The sequence below is a fragment of the Cottoperca gobio genome, chromosome 16 (genome assembly GCF_900634415.1).
Source record: "Cottoperca gobio chromosome 16, fCotGob3.1, whole genome shotgun sequence".
NCBI classification, from domain to species: Eukaryota; Metazoa; Chordata; class Actinopteri; order Perciformes; family Bovichtidae; genus Cottoperca; species Cottoperca gobio.
In genome coordinates, this window is record NC_041370.1 from 23,141,858 (window position 1) to 23,157,834 (window position 15,977).

At 41.5% G+C, this 15,977-nt stretch overlaps 1 protein-coding gene across 3 annotated transcripts in view; it reads left to right on the forward strand.

Annotated features, from left to right (window-relative positions):
• ldlrad4b (low density lipoprotein receptor class A domain containing 4b) overlaps nt 1-15,977 on the forward strand; it is a 212,055-nt gene that overhangs the window by 159,346 nt on the left and 36,732 nt on the right. Inside the window, exon 1 of one of the 3 annotated variants that reach the window (XM_029450882.1) lies at nt 2,312-2,704. The exons of the other annotated variants lie outside the window; for them this stretch is intronic. Coding sequence (XP_029306742.1) covers nt 2,611-2,704 — 94 coding nt within the window. The 5' untranslated portion in view covers nt 2,312-2,610. Of the gene's footprint in view, nt 1-2,311; nt 2,705-15,977 lie in introns of those variants that run through there. 3 annotated transcript variants of the gene reach the window in all.

Sequence of the window (15,977 nt, forward strand, 5' to 3'; positions counted from 1 at the left end):
TGGCCTGTTAGTGGTGTCACCCTGCGTGCTCCCCGGGGGACTAAATTGACGCTCCAGACAGACTGCGTGTGTGTCTGAGTGTGTGTGAGTGTTTGGTGGTGGTGGGGGGGTTTGTGAGTGGATAGAGGTAGGTTGCAAGAGTGAGAATCGATGTGTGTCTGAGTCTGTCTGTATATGAGGGCTTGTCTGGGGTGGGTTTTATATGTGTCTGTGTGAGGACATGAAAATGTCCTCCCATCAAGGAAGGAAAAAACTCTCCTCTGTGTCTCGATTGATATTGCTGCTTTAGCTGACAAGACAGCAGCGCCTCAATTTGTTGCTTCAATAAAATTATGACAGCTGCCATGCGTTTGTAAATTGCATCAGGGTCACGCGTCTATTTTTTCTGCCATTCCAGAAGTGTCAGTTTGCTCATGGAGGAGTGTGGAAGCCGTCAAGAAAAATATTTTTGCATGATTGGATATAGAACTTGGCTAGTGATGCGGCACTTAATGCACAACATCTGTTGGAGGTCTTTGCATTTCCCATTAACTTACTTTCCTTTAGCGAGGTCAATTTTATTGCCTTTGGTTACTGGTGGTTTTTAGAATTAAAATGGTAACCCCCCCCCCCCCCTGCAGGTATTTTAAACATTTTTACGTTTATGATTGGCTGCAAGAGAGCCGGGCACCGATCAGGGGAGCTTTTTTCAACCCTGCTTTAATCACTCTTTGTCCTGTGCACTTGTGAAGTGAAAATCAAACTATACCTGCTTTGTCAAGTGCCACCTGAAGACCTCTTATGGTCCCCAGACCACATTTTGGGAACCTGATTTGAACAGCCTAGTTTAGTTTATATATAGACTGCAGACAGTGCTGTGTGTGTGTGTGTGTGTGTGTGTGTGTGTGTGTGTGTGTGTGTGTGTGTGTGTGTGTGTGTGTGTGTGAGAGGGTTGCACTGTTGGATGACTGGTAAGGAGGGGTGGGGGGGGCGTTGCTTCTCTCCTGCACATGTGCCCCTGAACCACAAGACTGGCGCAGGGGGTCACCTCAAGGTTAGCCCCTTCAAAGAGCCGTCTCCATTGGCTGCGGCCCACCATAGCAAGGGAGTGAAACTCGAAGCGCTCGCCCCACCCTCCCCAAATAACACACCAGACCTACCAGTCCCGGCCCTGCGTCCCCCCTCTCCCTCCCCTCCTCCTCTGTTCTGCTCTGCACTGCTCTGCTCTGCTCTGCTTTCCCACAGCCATTGTCAACCGTCGTCCGTCTGCTAGCTTTCTGAGTCAGGTCAGCCGGAGGGGGGGGGGGCACCCACCTCCGTGCAACCCAGATACACATACACACACACATATAACCCCTGCCCCATCCCTACTCTTTTGCTGCCTTCAAGTGCTCCTAGTACAGCTCTATATCCTAGTTGTGAATATATGTAGGTCCTTTTTGTGGGAAATAATGATGGGGCCCTTGCAATGACAGAAGGTTCATTTTGGGGAACTATTTAACTTTATAAATGAAATTCCATAATTTATTCTGCAGGGCAACAGTAAGAAATATAACTTAAGTATACAGTTTATGACTCTAAAACACAGTGTTGTCAGTATTAATTTTAGTTGGTTTTTTTGGTGCTTAAAGCAAAAACTTCAAACTTAACTATAAAGATGCTAAACAGGTGCAGCACTCTCAGCTGTATAAATTGTAATATTTATGAATAGTCAGGCAGCACGATAGCCAATTAATGCATTCTGCAGCTAATATATGCAAGGGCCTTCATGAATATTAACTACTTTCACCAGACAGCACCACACCAAGCATGACTGAAACAGGGGCCCCTGCATAACCTAAATTGTGTTTTTTGGTTTTGTCACTTAAGCCACTATAACGACAACATTGGTCTTAATGTTTGTTTTATATTACCTATTTCTGTTTTTGGTGTTACCAAAAAGGTACTTATCACAAGCTGAAGTGTTTGCAATGTTAGATCTCTAATTTGCATCATAAAACCTGTTTTCAACACAAAATGTGGTTGAGTGAAGTCATTCGCTACTCTAGAGAGCATCAACACACCCTGCCAGATGTGTATTACAAATCCAGACCTTCACAGTTTGTATTTTACAGGGAAGTCTGAGATTAGGCCTGTATGGCATGTATCATTCAGTATGTTTGGCTGGTTGAAGTTAGAATTGTGGTATTTCTGTCCGCTCCTGAAGGCAGCACGCATCTTCCCCCTGTCTGTCCCTCCTCTCGAGCGCTGTGATTGGCCAGAGTGGCAGTCTGTCATTTTGTGGGCGAGGCGTCAGCCCGCTGTGTGTGCTCTGCTCTAGTAGAGGAAGGACAGCTGCTCTCAGCGGCGGAGGAAGGAACGAAAAAAACTATACAATGCGTTAGCCAGGGGCAATGGCAATGGCTCGTCCCCAAATCTCCTTCTAATTCACTATCCGAGCCGCTCTGAGTCAAAAATGGCGTGAGAAAAACCGTGGAAAATAAGTGCGAAACTGTCGGGAGTTACTCGTAGCGGCGGACTCTGCTGCCGCTGCCTGGAAGTTTTTTGTTGTTTTCCAGTCGTGGGGCCCCGACGGTGGCGGCGGCGGCGGTGGCTCTCTCTCCGGAGCGGTGTCCCGGTCCGCCCAGCCCCATGCAAAACCTAACGGCCCCTGGCGGCCCCGGCAACTCCAATGTCACCTGCTCCTGCAACTGCACCGCTTCCCAGCCACAGGGAATGGAGATATGTGAGTAACATTTGTTGCGTTTCTCCTCGCCGTACAAATGTGCCTAGAGACTTTAGTGCCTAATCCGTTGTATGTACAGTGTCCAGTGTAGCAACAGAAGGACAACATATCAGACTATGTATTCATCAAAGACGGTCAACTAATTCTGCTGTTAACTCGCTATCGTACGTTTCTTCTCGCGCGGATAGCCTGTTATTCATCTATAGTATTCCTATAATACTTCTATAGGGCCCTGCTGTGTGTTTGCTGTCTAATATAAACTTTATGGTGACCTTAGAGTACTTACTGGTGTTTATAATCTCCTTTTTTATTTTATTTTATTTTTACTTAAAATGTATCTGACAATATTGAGTTTATAGTGATTTTCAAACTTTATGTTATGTTTGAGTTCTTATTGTAGACTATCCATTAACATTAGACATACACATGATGTAGTACTCAACAGTTAGCATACAGTGAAACATGTCATATTCGTATAGCATTAGCATTGTACATACAGCTCTTGACATGTAATACAGATTTACTGTTGTTCCTTTTAACGAGAACTCTTTTATTGTGAGTTTTCCTTTAATATTTCTTCTTACTGTAAGTTTCCTGCTTTACTTTATCTCTGCCAAAATAATTTATTTCATATTAATACTTGATGATTTAGCCTTACAGTCCTGCCGGGCTGTGCATATGCTCTGAGAGATCACCACAGAGGGTTAAATAGTTTGCCTGTCAGCATAGACAGGAAACGCTGGAATGGTATGTTATGTCTGTCTGCCTTCTGAGCAGCCCAGAGAGAAACTATCATTATCAGCTCTGCTCCAACACTGCTGTCTGCTAGATCCACTGCAGATGTTCTTTATGACTGAAGCAGAGACAGACACACAGAAGATCAGGCTCATGCAGACAGTCAGACAGACAGGTAAAAATGCAGAGGACAGACAGACAGTGTAAGTATCCAGTCGGACAGATCTGCAGACAGACAGGCCCATACAAATAAACAAGACAGGGGCACATAGCAGACACGCAGAGAGGTGGGTAGATTCATAACCAGGCAGCCAGACAAGTACTGACAGAGATATAAACAGAGATGCGGACAGACACATCCGAAGCTAGACAGGCAGACATATTGACATGCAGACACACAGACAAGCTACAGATGGACGGACAGAGTTACAGTGATGTGTAATTTCCATTGGGGCCTGGGCAAAGTGAGGTGAGCGCAGGATATTAGATGTAGTTTTGGCAACAGAGCGTGGTTGCGCTGACGCCACATTGTAACCAAGGAGTGTGTGTATGTGTGTGTGTGTTTATCTGGCAGACGGGCTGGTGTTCTACCATTCAATTTCTGTGGCATTATCATATTGCTGGCCAGGAAAAACACAGTGAGGCATGAACTGGTGCACACAGACACACTGATACAGAAGAGGGAGCCTAATTAGATAATCCAGTATAATTGACTGAGAGTTCTGAACTGAACAGACAAGCAGAGCTGCAAAAAAAGTCAAATAATTGTGTTGATTCATACTTTCAGCATTTAAAACTACAACATAAATAGTGTAGTGTATTTTATGAGTATGCATGTGTCTGTGTTTGGTACTAAATAAATGCTGTCCTGATATTTTCAATGTATTTCTCGTCATCTGAGTGTCTCACTAGTTAGAGGAAGCTCAATTCACAAGTGGTCTGAAATAGCTGTGTCCTACTGTAGTGGCCGTCTGGTTTGAAAAGAGCTCTTGTTTGTCGGCTGTGTTGTCATGCAGACTCGGCAAGGCTGAATAATGTAGCTCATGCTTTGATGATTTCTCTGGCTGAAGAAAAGAGCTACAGTCTGCCTTTTTTTTAAAGCAGAGCAGGCGGTCTCACTGGTGTGTTTCCTCTGTATTCAGACGAAGAGGAAAATTGAAAGGGACTACGAACATAGAGGGATCACAGTGCAGACAGTGTGTCACGCCGAGGAATCGAACTTCTGCCTACAAACTGGGATTCATGTGTAAATTTGTGTTCGTCTCGAGCTGTTGCTGTACTCCGATTCATTGTACAGTGCAGATATCTTGTATCGTAGGTGTGGTTTATAAAGTCCTAAGATGTTGTAAATTCCTGAGGTCAAACAGCGCAACTTAATATTGCTCTATTTGTTCATATTCTTAAGCTTAAACCTACAGTTGGCAGTCACAGAGAAAAAATATTAATTAATTAATTAATTAATTGACATTTGTTTAATTGACATGAGCCATTACTGATCTAACTGCAAATTAATTTTATAAGAGGTTAGATTTCTGTGTGAAGGTAAAGTATCTGCAGGGTGACACAATGCACAGTTCCTCTTGAAACATTTTCTACTCTTAAATTATCTATCATGACTCTTACTCTTATCAGTCCTGTCTTTCTTAAACTGGTGGGGAAATACCAAATGCCAACCTTTGTCATTTCACTTGTACCTAATGCAAATAGCTGTTATTTTTGCAATTGAGGTTTGATGGCTTGTTTTGTATTATGGATGAATGTGAACTGGTAATCAGGAAAGTTACCTGGGAAAACAAGGATTTTAGGATTCAAAGCTAGATTAAATCACATACGACTTTTTTTCTTTTAGTGAAGTGTGTATTGTGTATATTTTTGGTATGACCGAAATGTGTATATAGCACTAAGCACCCAAAACTGAGAAGTTCAGAAAGCTGCCATTTAAAGTCTGGTACCAAAACTTCGATATTATATTGGCACTAGTATCAACACATTTCAAGACAGACCTAGCTATTACCAAGAAGAAAGAACTCAAATGTGTTCCCCACATAAAGGACATAAAAACCCTTGTGCAGAATATATTATTAAATAGAATATCTTCTTCTCATCCTCCTGGTTCTTTTGATGTACACATAGCAGTATACATGCACTTGCCTCCTGGGAAAGGCCTGGGTCCATGTGTCAGAGACTTGAGTAGCTGTCTGCGGCTCTGTGTATGTAACGGTTAGCCTGCAGCAGGGGCCAGCCAGCCAGACGGATGTAAACGGCCTGATCTGTAATCCTGTGTATGAGTGGTGTTAGTGTGTAGGTGGCAGCAGGGTCATCTGTCAACTACCTCAGGCTACCAAACACGCACACGGCTACTTGTTGACTCTCCCTCAGACACATACACAAAGATGTACACACGCACACACATTTACACCTAGATATATGCACAGACACACACTCACAGACACACACACACACACTGACACACGCAGACAGGCACTCTCAGGCTCAGCCAATATTTACCCTGCAGTCTCCCGCCAGACAGCCAATCCAATCTCTCACTAAGCTCTTTGTTGTTTGTTTTTTGCCTTTTTTTTGTTTGATTTGTTTGTGGAGGTGTTGTTCATTTGGAATTAGTTTGTTTTTTTATTTAGTTTTATTATTAATGAACTTCAATAATGAGCCCTGGAAAAAAGAGACTTCAAACTCTGAAAGTCTGAAGAGAAATTCTGAGACCTTGGGGAGGGGAGTGGCAAAGACAACCAAACAACAGCGTAAAAAAACCCCAACCTTTTTCCTCCCAGACAGATTTGTTTTGCGATCACTGCTCCGATAATTAATTTCACAGGGAATTTCTACACTTAGTTAGTGTCTCTCAGTGGAGCCTTATTTAGTCTGCCACTTCTCCTGAGCTGAGGGTTATAGCAGTGAACAGTGGTGCTCAACTTGCGGGGGTTAAGAAAGCGCTCCTTGTTTCATGTAAGTCAGAGGGGACCCTGTGTTTTTACACCATGGCCTCGACCTGCAGACGCACTCTGCTTGCACAGGTAACTGTAGCGCATGTTCTGGTAGAGATTACACTGCAAAAATATCCATATTGTAGAGTCATCTAAGAGAATATTGGTTTTCTCAATTACATCAATATAGCAGACTACTACAACCCAGGATGCTGAAATATTTGTCTTCACTAGCCATTTAGTCTATAGCTTTGGGTGTTTTAAACCCTTAAAATCCAATACTCCACTTTCTTAAGCATAAAGGTTATTTTATTCTGTCTGACAGAATCACATATTCTGTAGCCTTCATTCAATATCTGCGTCTTCCAGATCTTTATTGAAGCTATATGAAGTCTACCATGAGTGACATGGGACTGCTCATGACAATTATTTTGATCATAGATTATAAAATGTCAGTAAATAGCAAGTAATTCCAGAGTTTTCAAATTACCAACCGACAATCCAACCCGTAAAGAAAATCAATTTACTGTTGGACAATAATGAAGAACAGTAAATATTCACATTGGAGAAGATGGTTTAACTTCTGTTGGGTCAATGAGGATGAAACGTTAAATCTGAAATGTCTTCATTATTTCACTACATTATTTATGTAATGATTGTAAATTAATCAATTTGACTTGTGCAACACTTTTAAATCATATTCTCTCATGAGTCTGGTGGAGTCATCCTTTCTTTTTTTTAACAAGGTGAAAGAGCTTAAATTTTCTTTTTTAATTATTTAATGAGATCAAAAACTTAATTGACAGGTTTCAAGATACCTTTTTTCATTTTTAGTGCTATGGAGCAATGCTTTTGCGAGTGAGTCCCCATTTTATTTATCATGTTTGTTAAGCTTGTAGGAAACTCGTGCATTTTGTTGTGTGACACTGGACGTAAACATAACATTTGTTTACAAGAAAACACCACAGGGCATGTTTTAAAGTGAATATTTCTGTTTGTGCACAACAGAAGTGTGGATAGAAGCTGTGTGGTTGTTGTGTGTCTTTCCCTTGTTTGTTTGGGCTGAAAGTGTCTTTGTCTCTGTGTTACTGAGCCTCACACCAGTGCACTTTATGGCATGTTAGCACAACAAGGATAAGATTTGTCATGGCGTTTTTGGTAATTTCCTTAAATCAGCTTGACCACCATTCACTGCTTTCCCCCTAACATTCTTATCTTGTGGCCGTGCAACCCTGTGCTCTGACAATCATTGAAGCTACAAACATAGTATGAAATGCAGCTCGGCTCACTTCAGCTGAGCAGGTCAAGTTCAGGCAGCGACTTCCAAAGTCCAAAGCAGCGTAAAGGTCAATCCTTGCGTTCTTCCACTTGTCCTGGCAGCACCTTCACTGCTCCACCTCCCAGCAGCAGTCACAACCTTCTCACTGGCTGCTGGGGCTCCCTTTGTGTCTAGATATTGCACCCCCAACACACACACACACACACCCACACACCCACACACCCTAGACCTCCTCCCTTGGTTCCCAAAATGCCCTTGGGACCGGGGCAGATTTGTAGTCCTAGTGTGTTTGAAGACAGGCCATCCGTCAAGTGTGTGTGCGTGATTGTGGTGGGGGGTGTTTTGTAGTCTGCTGTCTCGGTCAACATCTATTTACACACAGTTTGAGTGTTTGAGATGCTAAAGAGTTGCAGTGAATGAATCAGCCCCGCTGTCTCCTGCGTGTCTCATGACTCCAGGTCTGTGGACATGGACGGGACATATTACAGTCAATCAAGGCGCTGCACTACAGACACACGGTATCAGACAGTACACAAGCACACTATGTCTTTTTAGTTTTTTTTTGTAGCAGATTTGTTTTCCCCAGCATTGAGACAAATCAAATGGTTGGCATGTTTATTACCCTTTGTGAGCCCAGTCTCACTGCATGTCTCGTCTCTTTCCTTACATGAAACAAAGCAGCGATTATTGCTTTGAAATTACAAATACTGTTTTGCATTGTATGAAACAACAAAAAATCATGCAGAAATGCTGTGCCGCCTGCTGTTTGTCAGATTTTGGGTAATCCATTTGTTTATGTGTGCAGGAACATCCAGACAGTGGAATAATGACATGTCTCTTCAAGTGGTTTGCAGGATTTTCCTTGGATTTTGAAGAGGCTTACGTGGTGAAGTTTCCAAAGGGGTGTCACTGGTGTGTGGGCGTTTTTAGATGGCTCTACAAGATCACATCAGTGGGGGGACTTTTGTGACCAAGTCACATTTAAAAACCCTACTGAAAATATATACATGTGGTCATAACCACTTTCATGTTATATTATACAAAGACAATATTTAGCATGACTCTGACATGCATATTATCTCACAAGACTTTGAATGGTCATCTGACGTTTCAACTTGCAGTTTCAAGAGTTGTATAGTTGTTTTCTTAAAGGAACAGTTTACACCTCTCCAACACTCTGAACTGTCCCTTTTTATTACCGAGAACAAAATGAGCCAAGAGCTGCATACATGGCAATTACTTTTCTGTGTATTATTTAACTTGTTAATGCATTATTTAACCTATCACCTGCGTTAAATGCACTTGAAGGAAATGATGCAGAAAGCAGCACTTTGCCTGCTTTCCTCTTTCATGTTTGGAATAAACACATCACTAAGGGTTCCTTTGTATCATAAGCAACTTGGACTGTTGAATTAGGCTTAGTTTACCTTGTTAGGTCATGGAATTAAGTGTAAGACAGATGTTCTTTTTGTCAAAGCATCATGCATAGGCTCCTGCGATCATTTAAAAGGGGAACTCCACCAAAGGGGAACTCAGGGAGTACTACTACATATGTAAAAAAAGAAAAGGGTCTATAAAACCTAATGTGTCTCCAGAGGGAGCTGTGTGAAGCCTGATAAATTGGCTTAAATGATGTCATAGTCACCATCAGCATAGCTGAAGACTATAAGAAAAAAATAGTATGGGGGCGAGCAGTTAGAAAAGAAGTGAGCTCACCAGACCTCTGGAGTTTAATTTAGCGGCTTGAGGCTAAATTAGCTGCTACAAATATAACACACCCAAATCTCCCATCATGGGTAATGTAGGAATGTGTAGAATGAAAAATCATTATGTCTGGTTCTGCTGCATCAGTTTTGATCCTTTTCAAAAAATTGTCCATTGTGAGTCTTACAATGTCATAAGAGTGCAATGCTAAATCAGTGGAGTACTCTGTTAAAGATGGAGGAGGATGGATTTTGAACCCTTTCTGACCTGATAATAGTAAGACTCAGATAAGACTGTAGGTTTAAATGCAGCCAAAAAGCACCAAGGATTTCATCATCAAACCATGTCAACAAAGTTTGTCAGTGCTGAAATTGACATCATGAGGCATCGCATTAGTGAATATTAATTGCAGACTTCTGGCAAGTCATATGTGTCAAAAAAAGTTGTAAACTTTGTGAATCTGAATTCCTTGTTCGTACTTGTAGTCTACATGTCTGCTTTTTAAAGTAATATAGCTAAATAATAACTGGGAAGTAGGTACACGATGAAGTCCAGTCCTTTAAGGCCCTGTCACACATATCCGTATGGCGGAAACGTATACGAAAAATAGCTCACAATTTGTCCAAATACGTCCAACTTTTCATCGGATCGGAGAAGTGAACATATAAAGATACGCATGTCTAACCTATTGATAGCGCATCACTTACTTATACAAAATGTATCAGACGAATACCCAACGAATGCATAACGTATACAAAAATATGACGTATACAAAAATATGGCGTAGACAAACTATCGGCAGTACGCTGGTGTACGTTGATATAAGGTAAGGTATACGTAAGGTATATTAAGAGCTCACTGTGTTACGCTGGGGTGCGTTGTTGAACGCTGAGGCCGTGAAAATGTTTTGAGTGTGTTCAAAATTTTCGGGCGTACCCAACGTGTGCTTCATAAGTTATGAAGACGTTACATATAAGTTACGTCAATTCGTACGTAAATACGTTAGATGTACGTTAGATATAGGCTACGTCAGCTGACGGTGAACCCTACAGCCAACTTATTGATAACGAGTGGATACCCTATTCGTATGTTAAGATTATGCCTGATGACGGAGTAACTTATTAAACGTGTTTCTACAGTACAGCTAGCGTTTTGGGAGCTTATTGGGGTTTGAATATAGTATATTGGGTCCCTGTGAGTAGCTCATCCTCACTTCTTCACAGCACGTCTTGATGAATAGATCAAGCCATCATCAGAGAGCATGGAGGATGCTGAGAGGCTGCGACAAAAGAGTACATTCTAGCTTTTAAATAAGTAAGTGATACGCTATCAATAGGTTAGACATGCGTATAATTATTTGTTATGTATACGTCAGCTACAACACCGCTGTAGAAAAGTTGGGAGTATTAATTTTCATATACGCCATACGGCATATGTTTCTGCCATACGGAACTGTGTGACAGGGCCGTATGTCTGCCATGTTCAGCGTATCGTCTGCGTCCTTCGAACGATCACAACTTACCCTTAATTTATATCAACATACACCGTCGTTCGTATTTTGTATACGCCGGCATTCGTTTGAGCCATACGAATATGTGTGACAGGGCCTTTAGTTCATCAGTCTTACTACTTTAACTATGTGGACTCAGTTGCCTCTATGCCAGTCTAAGCAGTCTGAATTATGAGTCTTATTTTAACAACAGATAACAGTACAGTATAGGTAATGCTCATTTTCTTTTTCAGTTTCACAGTTTTTTAAAGCAGCCAATCAGTTTAAACTGATCTCATACATTCATCCAAAAGTTGTTGTTTCCCCGCTGAGAGAGGACACTGATCACATGTGAAGGAGCTCCTCTTGTGACGAGAAGAAGTTCTTGTTGCTGTTTTTAATTTGCCTGAATATAACTGTTATGTGTAGTGATTGACAAGCAATTGCACGTTGACTAGCACCATGAAGAAGCCTCTCACTGCAAAAACAAACACCTCTGTTTGAGTGGAATCTGAGCTGCAAAAAAAAGGAAAGCATTGTGGTGTGCCTCAGGTTTTTAATAATCCATAGTTGTCCTATTTGTGAATATTGTATTATGTTTAGGGTAGTTTATAGCAACAGAGAGGTAGTTACTGCACCCTGGTGCCAGGACATTAATCCACTATTGTGCGACAAAATGGCCCTTTATTTTAAATGAGCCTCTTAATCTCATTTGGTTGTTTTGTGTCACACACTATTATAAAGCTTCAGTTTTACACAGTTTGTTTTGATAGAAACACTCAGCGTTCTCCTGACCAGTGTGTTTGTGTAACCTAACATTAAGGGTTTTATCTAAACTCTGTCTAAACTTAACTCAAGAAGTCTTTTTTTTTGCATAAAGAGCTATACAAACACTCCCTTCTAGCCTGTACCATCTCAGCTTCACTCTCAGTACTGTACCCCTTTGTCACCCCAGCAGTTTCTTGTCAAAGGGGGGTAAATCCACAGCCTGTGCCAGCTGGGCCGCTGGCTGCGCCCTAACAAGGCCTTGCTCTGCGTCTGACCTTATATCAGGAAATTACAAGGATTACCCTAGAGGCAGAGAAGGAGATAGAGATTGCCGTTGTGTTTTAAATAAAAATACAACAAAAACAACCCTGGAGTTTTCTCTTCAGTCACATACTATGCACCAGTTGGATTAAATGTGGCTCCCCTCCACTACATATATATATATATATATATATATATATATATATATATATATATATATATATATATATATATATATATATATATATATATATATATATATATATATATATATATATATTAACAGTAGTTAATGAAACATTATGTAGTGAGCAAGTGATGTCTGAGGGGTATTTTATCATTTGTTTTACATTTTAACCCAGTTTAACCTCCTAGCCTGGAGTCAAGTAGTAAAGGATGTGTGTGGGTGTCAGAAAAGATGCCCAGATCCTTCTCCTTGTCCTCCTCTCCTCCCTCACTGCTCCCTTGGTTTTCAGTGGTGATTCAGACTGCTCTCTTTAGTCCCTCTCCCTTCCCATCCAGACACACAAGTCAGACAGCGGTGTCTGATACCTACCGCCCCCACTTCTCCTCCTCCTCCTCCTCTCTTCCTCTCCCCCGGCAGCCACCAGCTGACCCCAATCAGGCACAGGGCCTGCTCTATTGTCTGGCCGGGGAGAGGGGACACTGGCTCTCTCTCTCTCTCTCTCTCTCACACACACACACACGCACACGCACACGCTCAGACTCAGACAGGGGGTCAGGGGGAGATAGAGGATGTCTGGTCTGGACTGCCTCTTTGACTCCCAACCCCCAACCATAACACAGCATCTCCCCTCTTCGTCTCCTTTCCTCTTCCTTTCTCCTCCTCCTCTGCCTTAATGCAGACTCATTGCAAGGCCCAGATGTATCTGATGCTTGTTATGCAAAGTGTTTTGGATTGGCATTGTCTTGCTAACTAAATTATCAAGCGTCATCATCTAAATTAATTGGTTTTATTGTCTTTATGGTCAACTTTGCAAACATATGGCATGCCGTTTGGTTTATGTCAAGAAAAGAGTATCTTAAAACTGGGTTTTTTGTAAGTTGTATGCCAATTAAAAACAGCAATAGGTTGACCCATATGTTTTTTCAGGGCAGACACCGATACCAATTATTGGTAATCAAGGAGACTGCTTTAAAAAAGAGCCATTCCTCTTCTTTGCATGTAACTGCCTTCCCTGGTGTTGAAAAGATCATTTGCTGTGGCTGAAGCACTGGGTGTTTTTTGCAACTTCAGCATAGAAGATTGTGATATTTATTGCGACTTCAATTTTTGCTACCTTACGCGTGACATACGGCGCTGCACCGCTCAGTCACCAGAGCAACTCCAGTCTTTGAATGCGTCCATCGTCTTTGGTCATCAGAGGTACACTATCCATCAGTGTTGATAGGCCGGTACTCGTAACATGTGCTGAATCAGATAGTGCTGTGGGCGGAACATTGAGCCTGGTAACTTCAGAAAGAGACTGACGCTTTTAGAGATTTTTTTATTTATTATTAATTTGTTTTATTGACAATCGGGTAAATAAGAAAAAATATTCCAATATTTGTAAAATGCTGAACATCGCAGCGGATAGCCGGCCAGGCCGATAATCGGACGACCCCTAAAATGAACTGGTTTTATGAGATTGGAAAAGCACTCCTGATTAAAGAATCAGGAGGCCGATATTCTGTATTTTCCTCATTGTCAACATACTGTGAAAAACAAACAATGAATTGTTTCTGCTAACAAGTATTGTGTGTGCCATAGAGCTCCATTGTTGTCCAAAAACTAGCAAAGCACATCACTGAGCTACACTGGTGCACTCTGGGTGTTCCTTCATTAGCATGAGCCCGCACTCAATTTACTCTTATTTGAGTAATGTTTGCTAAAAAACTACAGTGCCCCGCTGTTAGCAAGCCTTTTATAGTTGACACTAGGCTATAGCATATATTTATTATTTATGCCATATAAAATATATTTGACGTCTTTAGATGGATGGGCTTGGTATTGTGTGCCAAAAGACTTTATTAAATTAAATTTACATCTCACCTTTTGGATATCAAAGCATTTCAACTCACAAAATGATTGTCCAATATTCAAGATTGCTCCTATTAAAAGATTGTGCAGAGACTGGTTGTCATGAAAATAATAGATACATGTACTTTACTGATCAGTAGCAGGTATTATAATGGTATTAGTTTATGTAGAGTAAGAGAAAGCTGAAGACATAAATGTATCATGTAGGCTAATTGAACCATTTGCGTTAAACTTTCTTTTTGAAGTTCTCGCACAGACCACACACACACACTTTCTCACTATATACTGTATGGGAGATATTTTTAGTTTTAAAATTGAGAGGAAGACAGGGATGGCATACTTTCTACCTATCTTCCCTCTCTGATCTTCACGCTTGGCATTCGGATGGAAGCTAACGTGGCTCCTGGCTAGCGTTGCTAATGATGATTAGGGCTCCTGCTCGTGCAGCATGTGGATCCTGCATGTGAATTATTAATATAGGTCATAGTCACAGCATCCGGCTTGGCCCAGCCCAGTGCCGTCTCAACGCTATCGCAATACATGGCTCCTGCTTACCCACAGCCTGCCCCATCTGTCGGCCAGATTAACCCACCATATCATCCACACCATGGTCTGCACCAGGTGAAGCTTCATAAAAGGGCCCTACCAAGAATCATGCACGTCAGTGCCATCGTGTAAGCAATGCCTTTATCTATAAATACCAAATCCTTAAATGTTACACCCTCTAATTTCTTAAGTTGTCAAAAGTTCACTGCATTTGCAATTGTAATAATGATTATTTCCATAAACACTATGTCCCCTACCAGTTAGGTGGCACCCTGGGCTGCTCATTTACAGCAATTATACTTTCATGAGACAGGATTTTTAATAGGAAGAGTCTATGGTTCCTCATATAATCTTGCTTCCCAGGATGACTTGCATCTGTATATGTGTGTGAGTAGGTGAGTAGAACTGTTCCGGAGTCCCATTTCAAGAGCCAAATTGCTTTCCCTCAGTTAATATGTGACTGTTGCTGCATTGCATGTCTACCAGCCTGGCTGAATGTCTAGGAGCCGGAGCACGGAGAGAGAGAGAGAGTGTGTGTGTGTGTGTGTGTGTGTGTGTGTGTCTGTGTGTGTGTGTGTGTGTGTGTGTGTGTGTGTGTCTGTGTGTGTGTCTGTGTGCCCTAAACAGAGACAGACATGCCCTCTCAGCTGTTTTTTGTCTGCAGAAGCACACAGAGGGAGTCAGACTGCAGCTCCATGCAGCATTGAATGGCAGTGAATCAGCCTCAATGTTGTATAATTCTGTTTTAAAAGATTCCAATTTTTACTTGACTTCTGCCCTCTAAAGAGAAAGGAGAAGTTACCACCATCAGCACAAGAAGTACTTAAAAGATTACTAAAAAGAATCTAAATGTATGTGCGTGGGAGTTTGTAAGTTGTTGATATCTCTGGTTACACTTGGACGCCCAAAAGAGTTATACCTCGTCGAGTCAGAAGCTTCTTTTCATTCTGCAATATTCGCCGTGAGCTGAACTCTCCAAGTGGTACTTCTACAGAGAGACAAAGAGGAGAAAAGGAAGGAATAAGGTGGTGTGGGTGGGGAAAAAAGAATTGTGAGAGAGAAAGCTAGAAAGATATGACAATGGGGAAGAAGGAAAGAGAGAGGATGAGATGTCAAGTCTGTGATGTTCTGCTGCTCTGTGTCGTCTCTAGAAACGGATTTAAGAAGATATCATAAAACCTGCATTTAAGAAGTGCTTCATTTAATATCATCCAACCATCCTCAGCTGGATCAACCCATTCTCTCCTTAGTAACGCCATACATAAAACACACACACACACACACACACACACACACACACACACACACACATACATACAGGACTGTCTCAGAAAATTAGAATATTGTGATAAAGTTCTTTATTTTCTGTAATGCAATTTAAAAAAACAAAAATGTCATACATTCTGGATTCATTACAAATCAACTGAAATATTGCAAGCCTTTTATTATTTTAATATTGCTGATTATGGCATACAGCTTAAGAAAACTCAAATATCCTATCTCTAAAT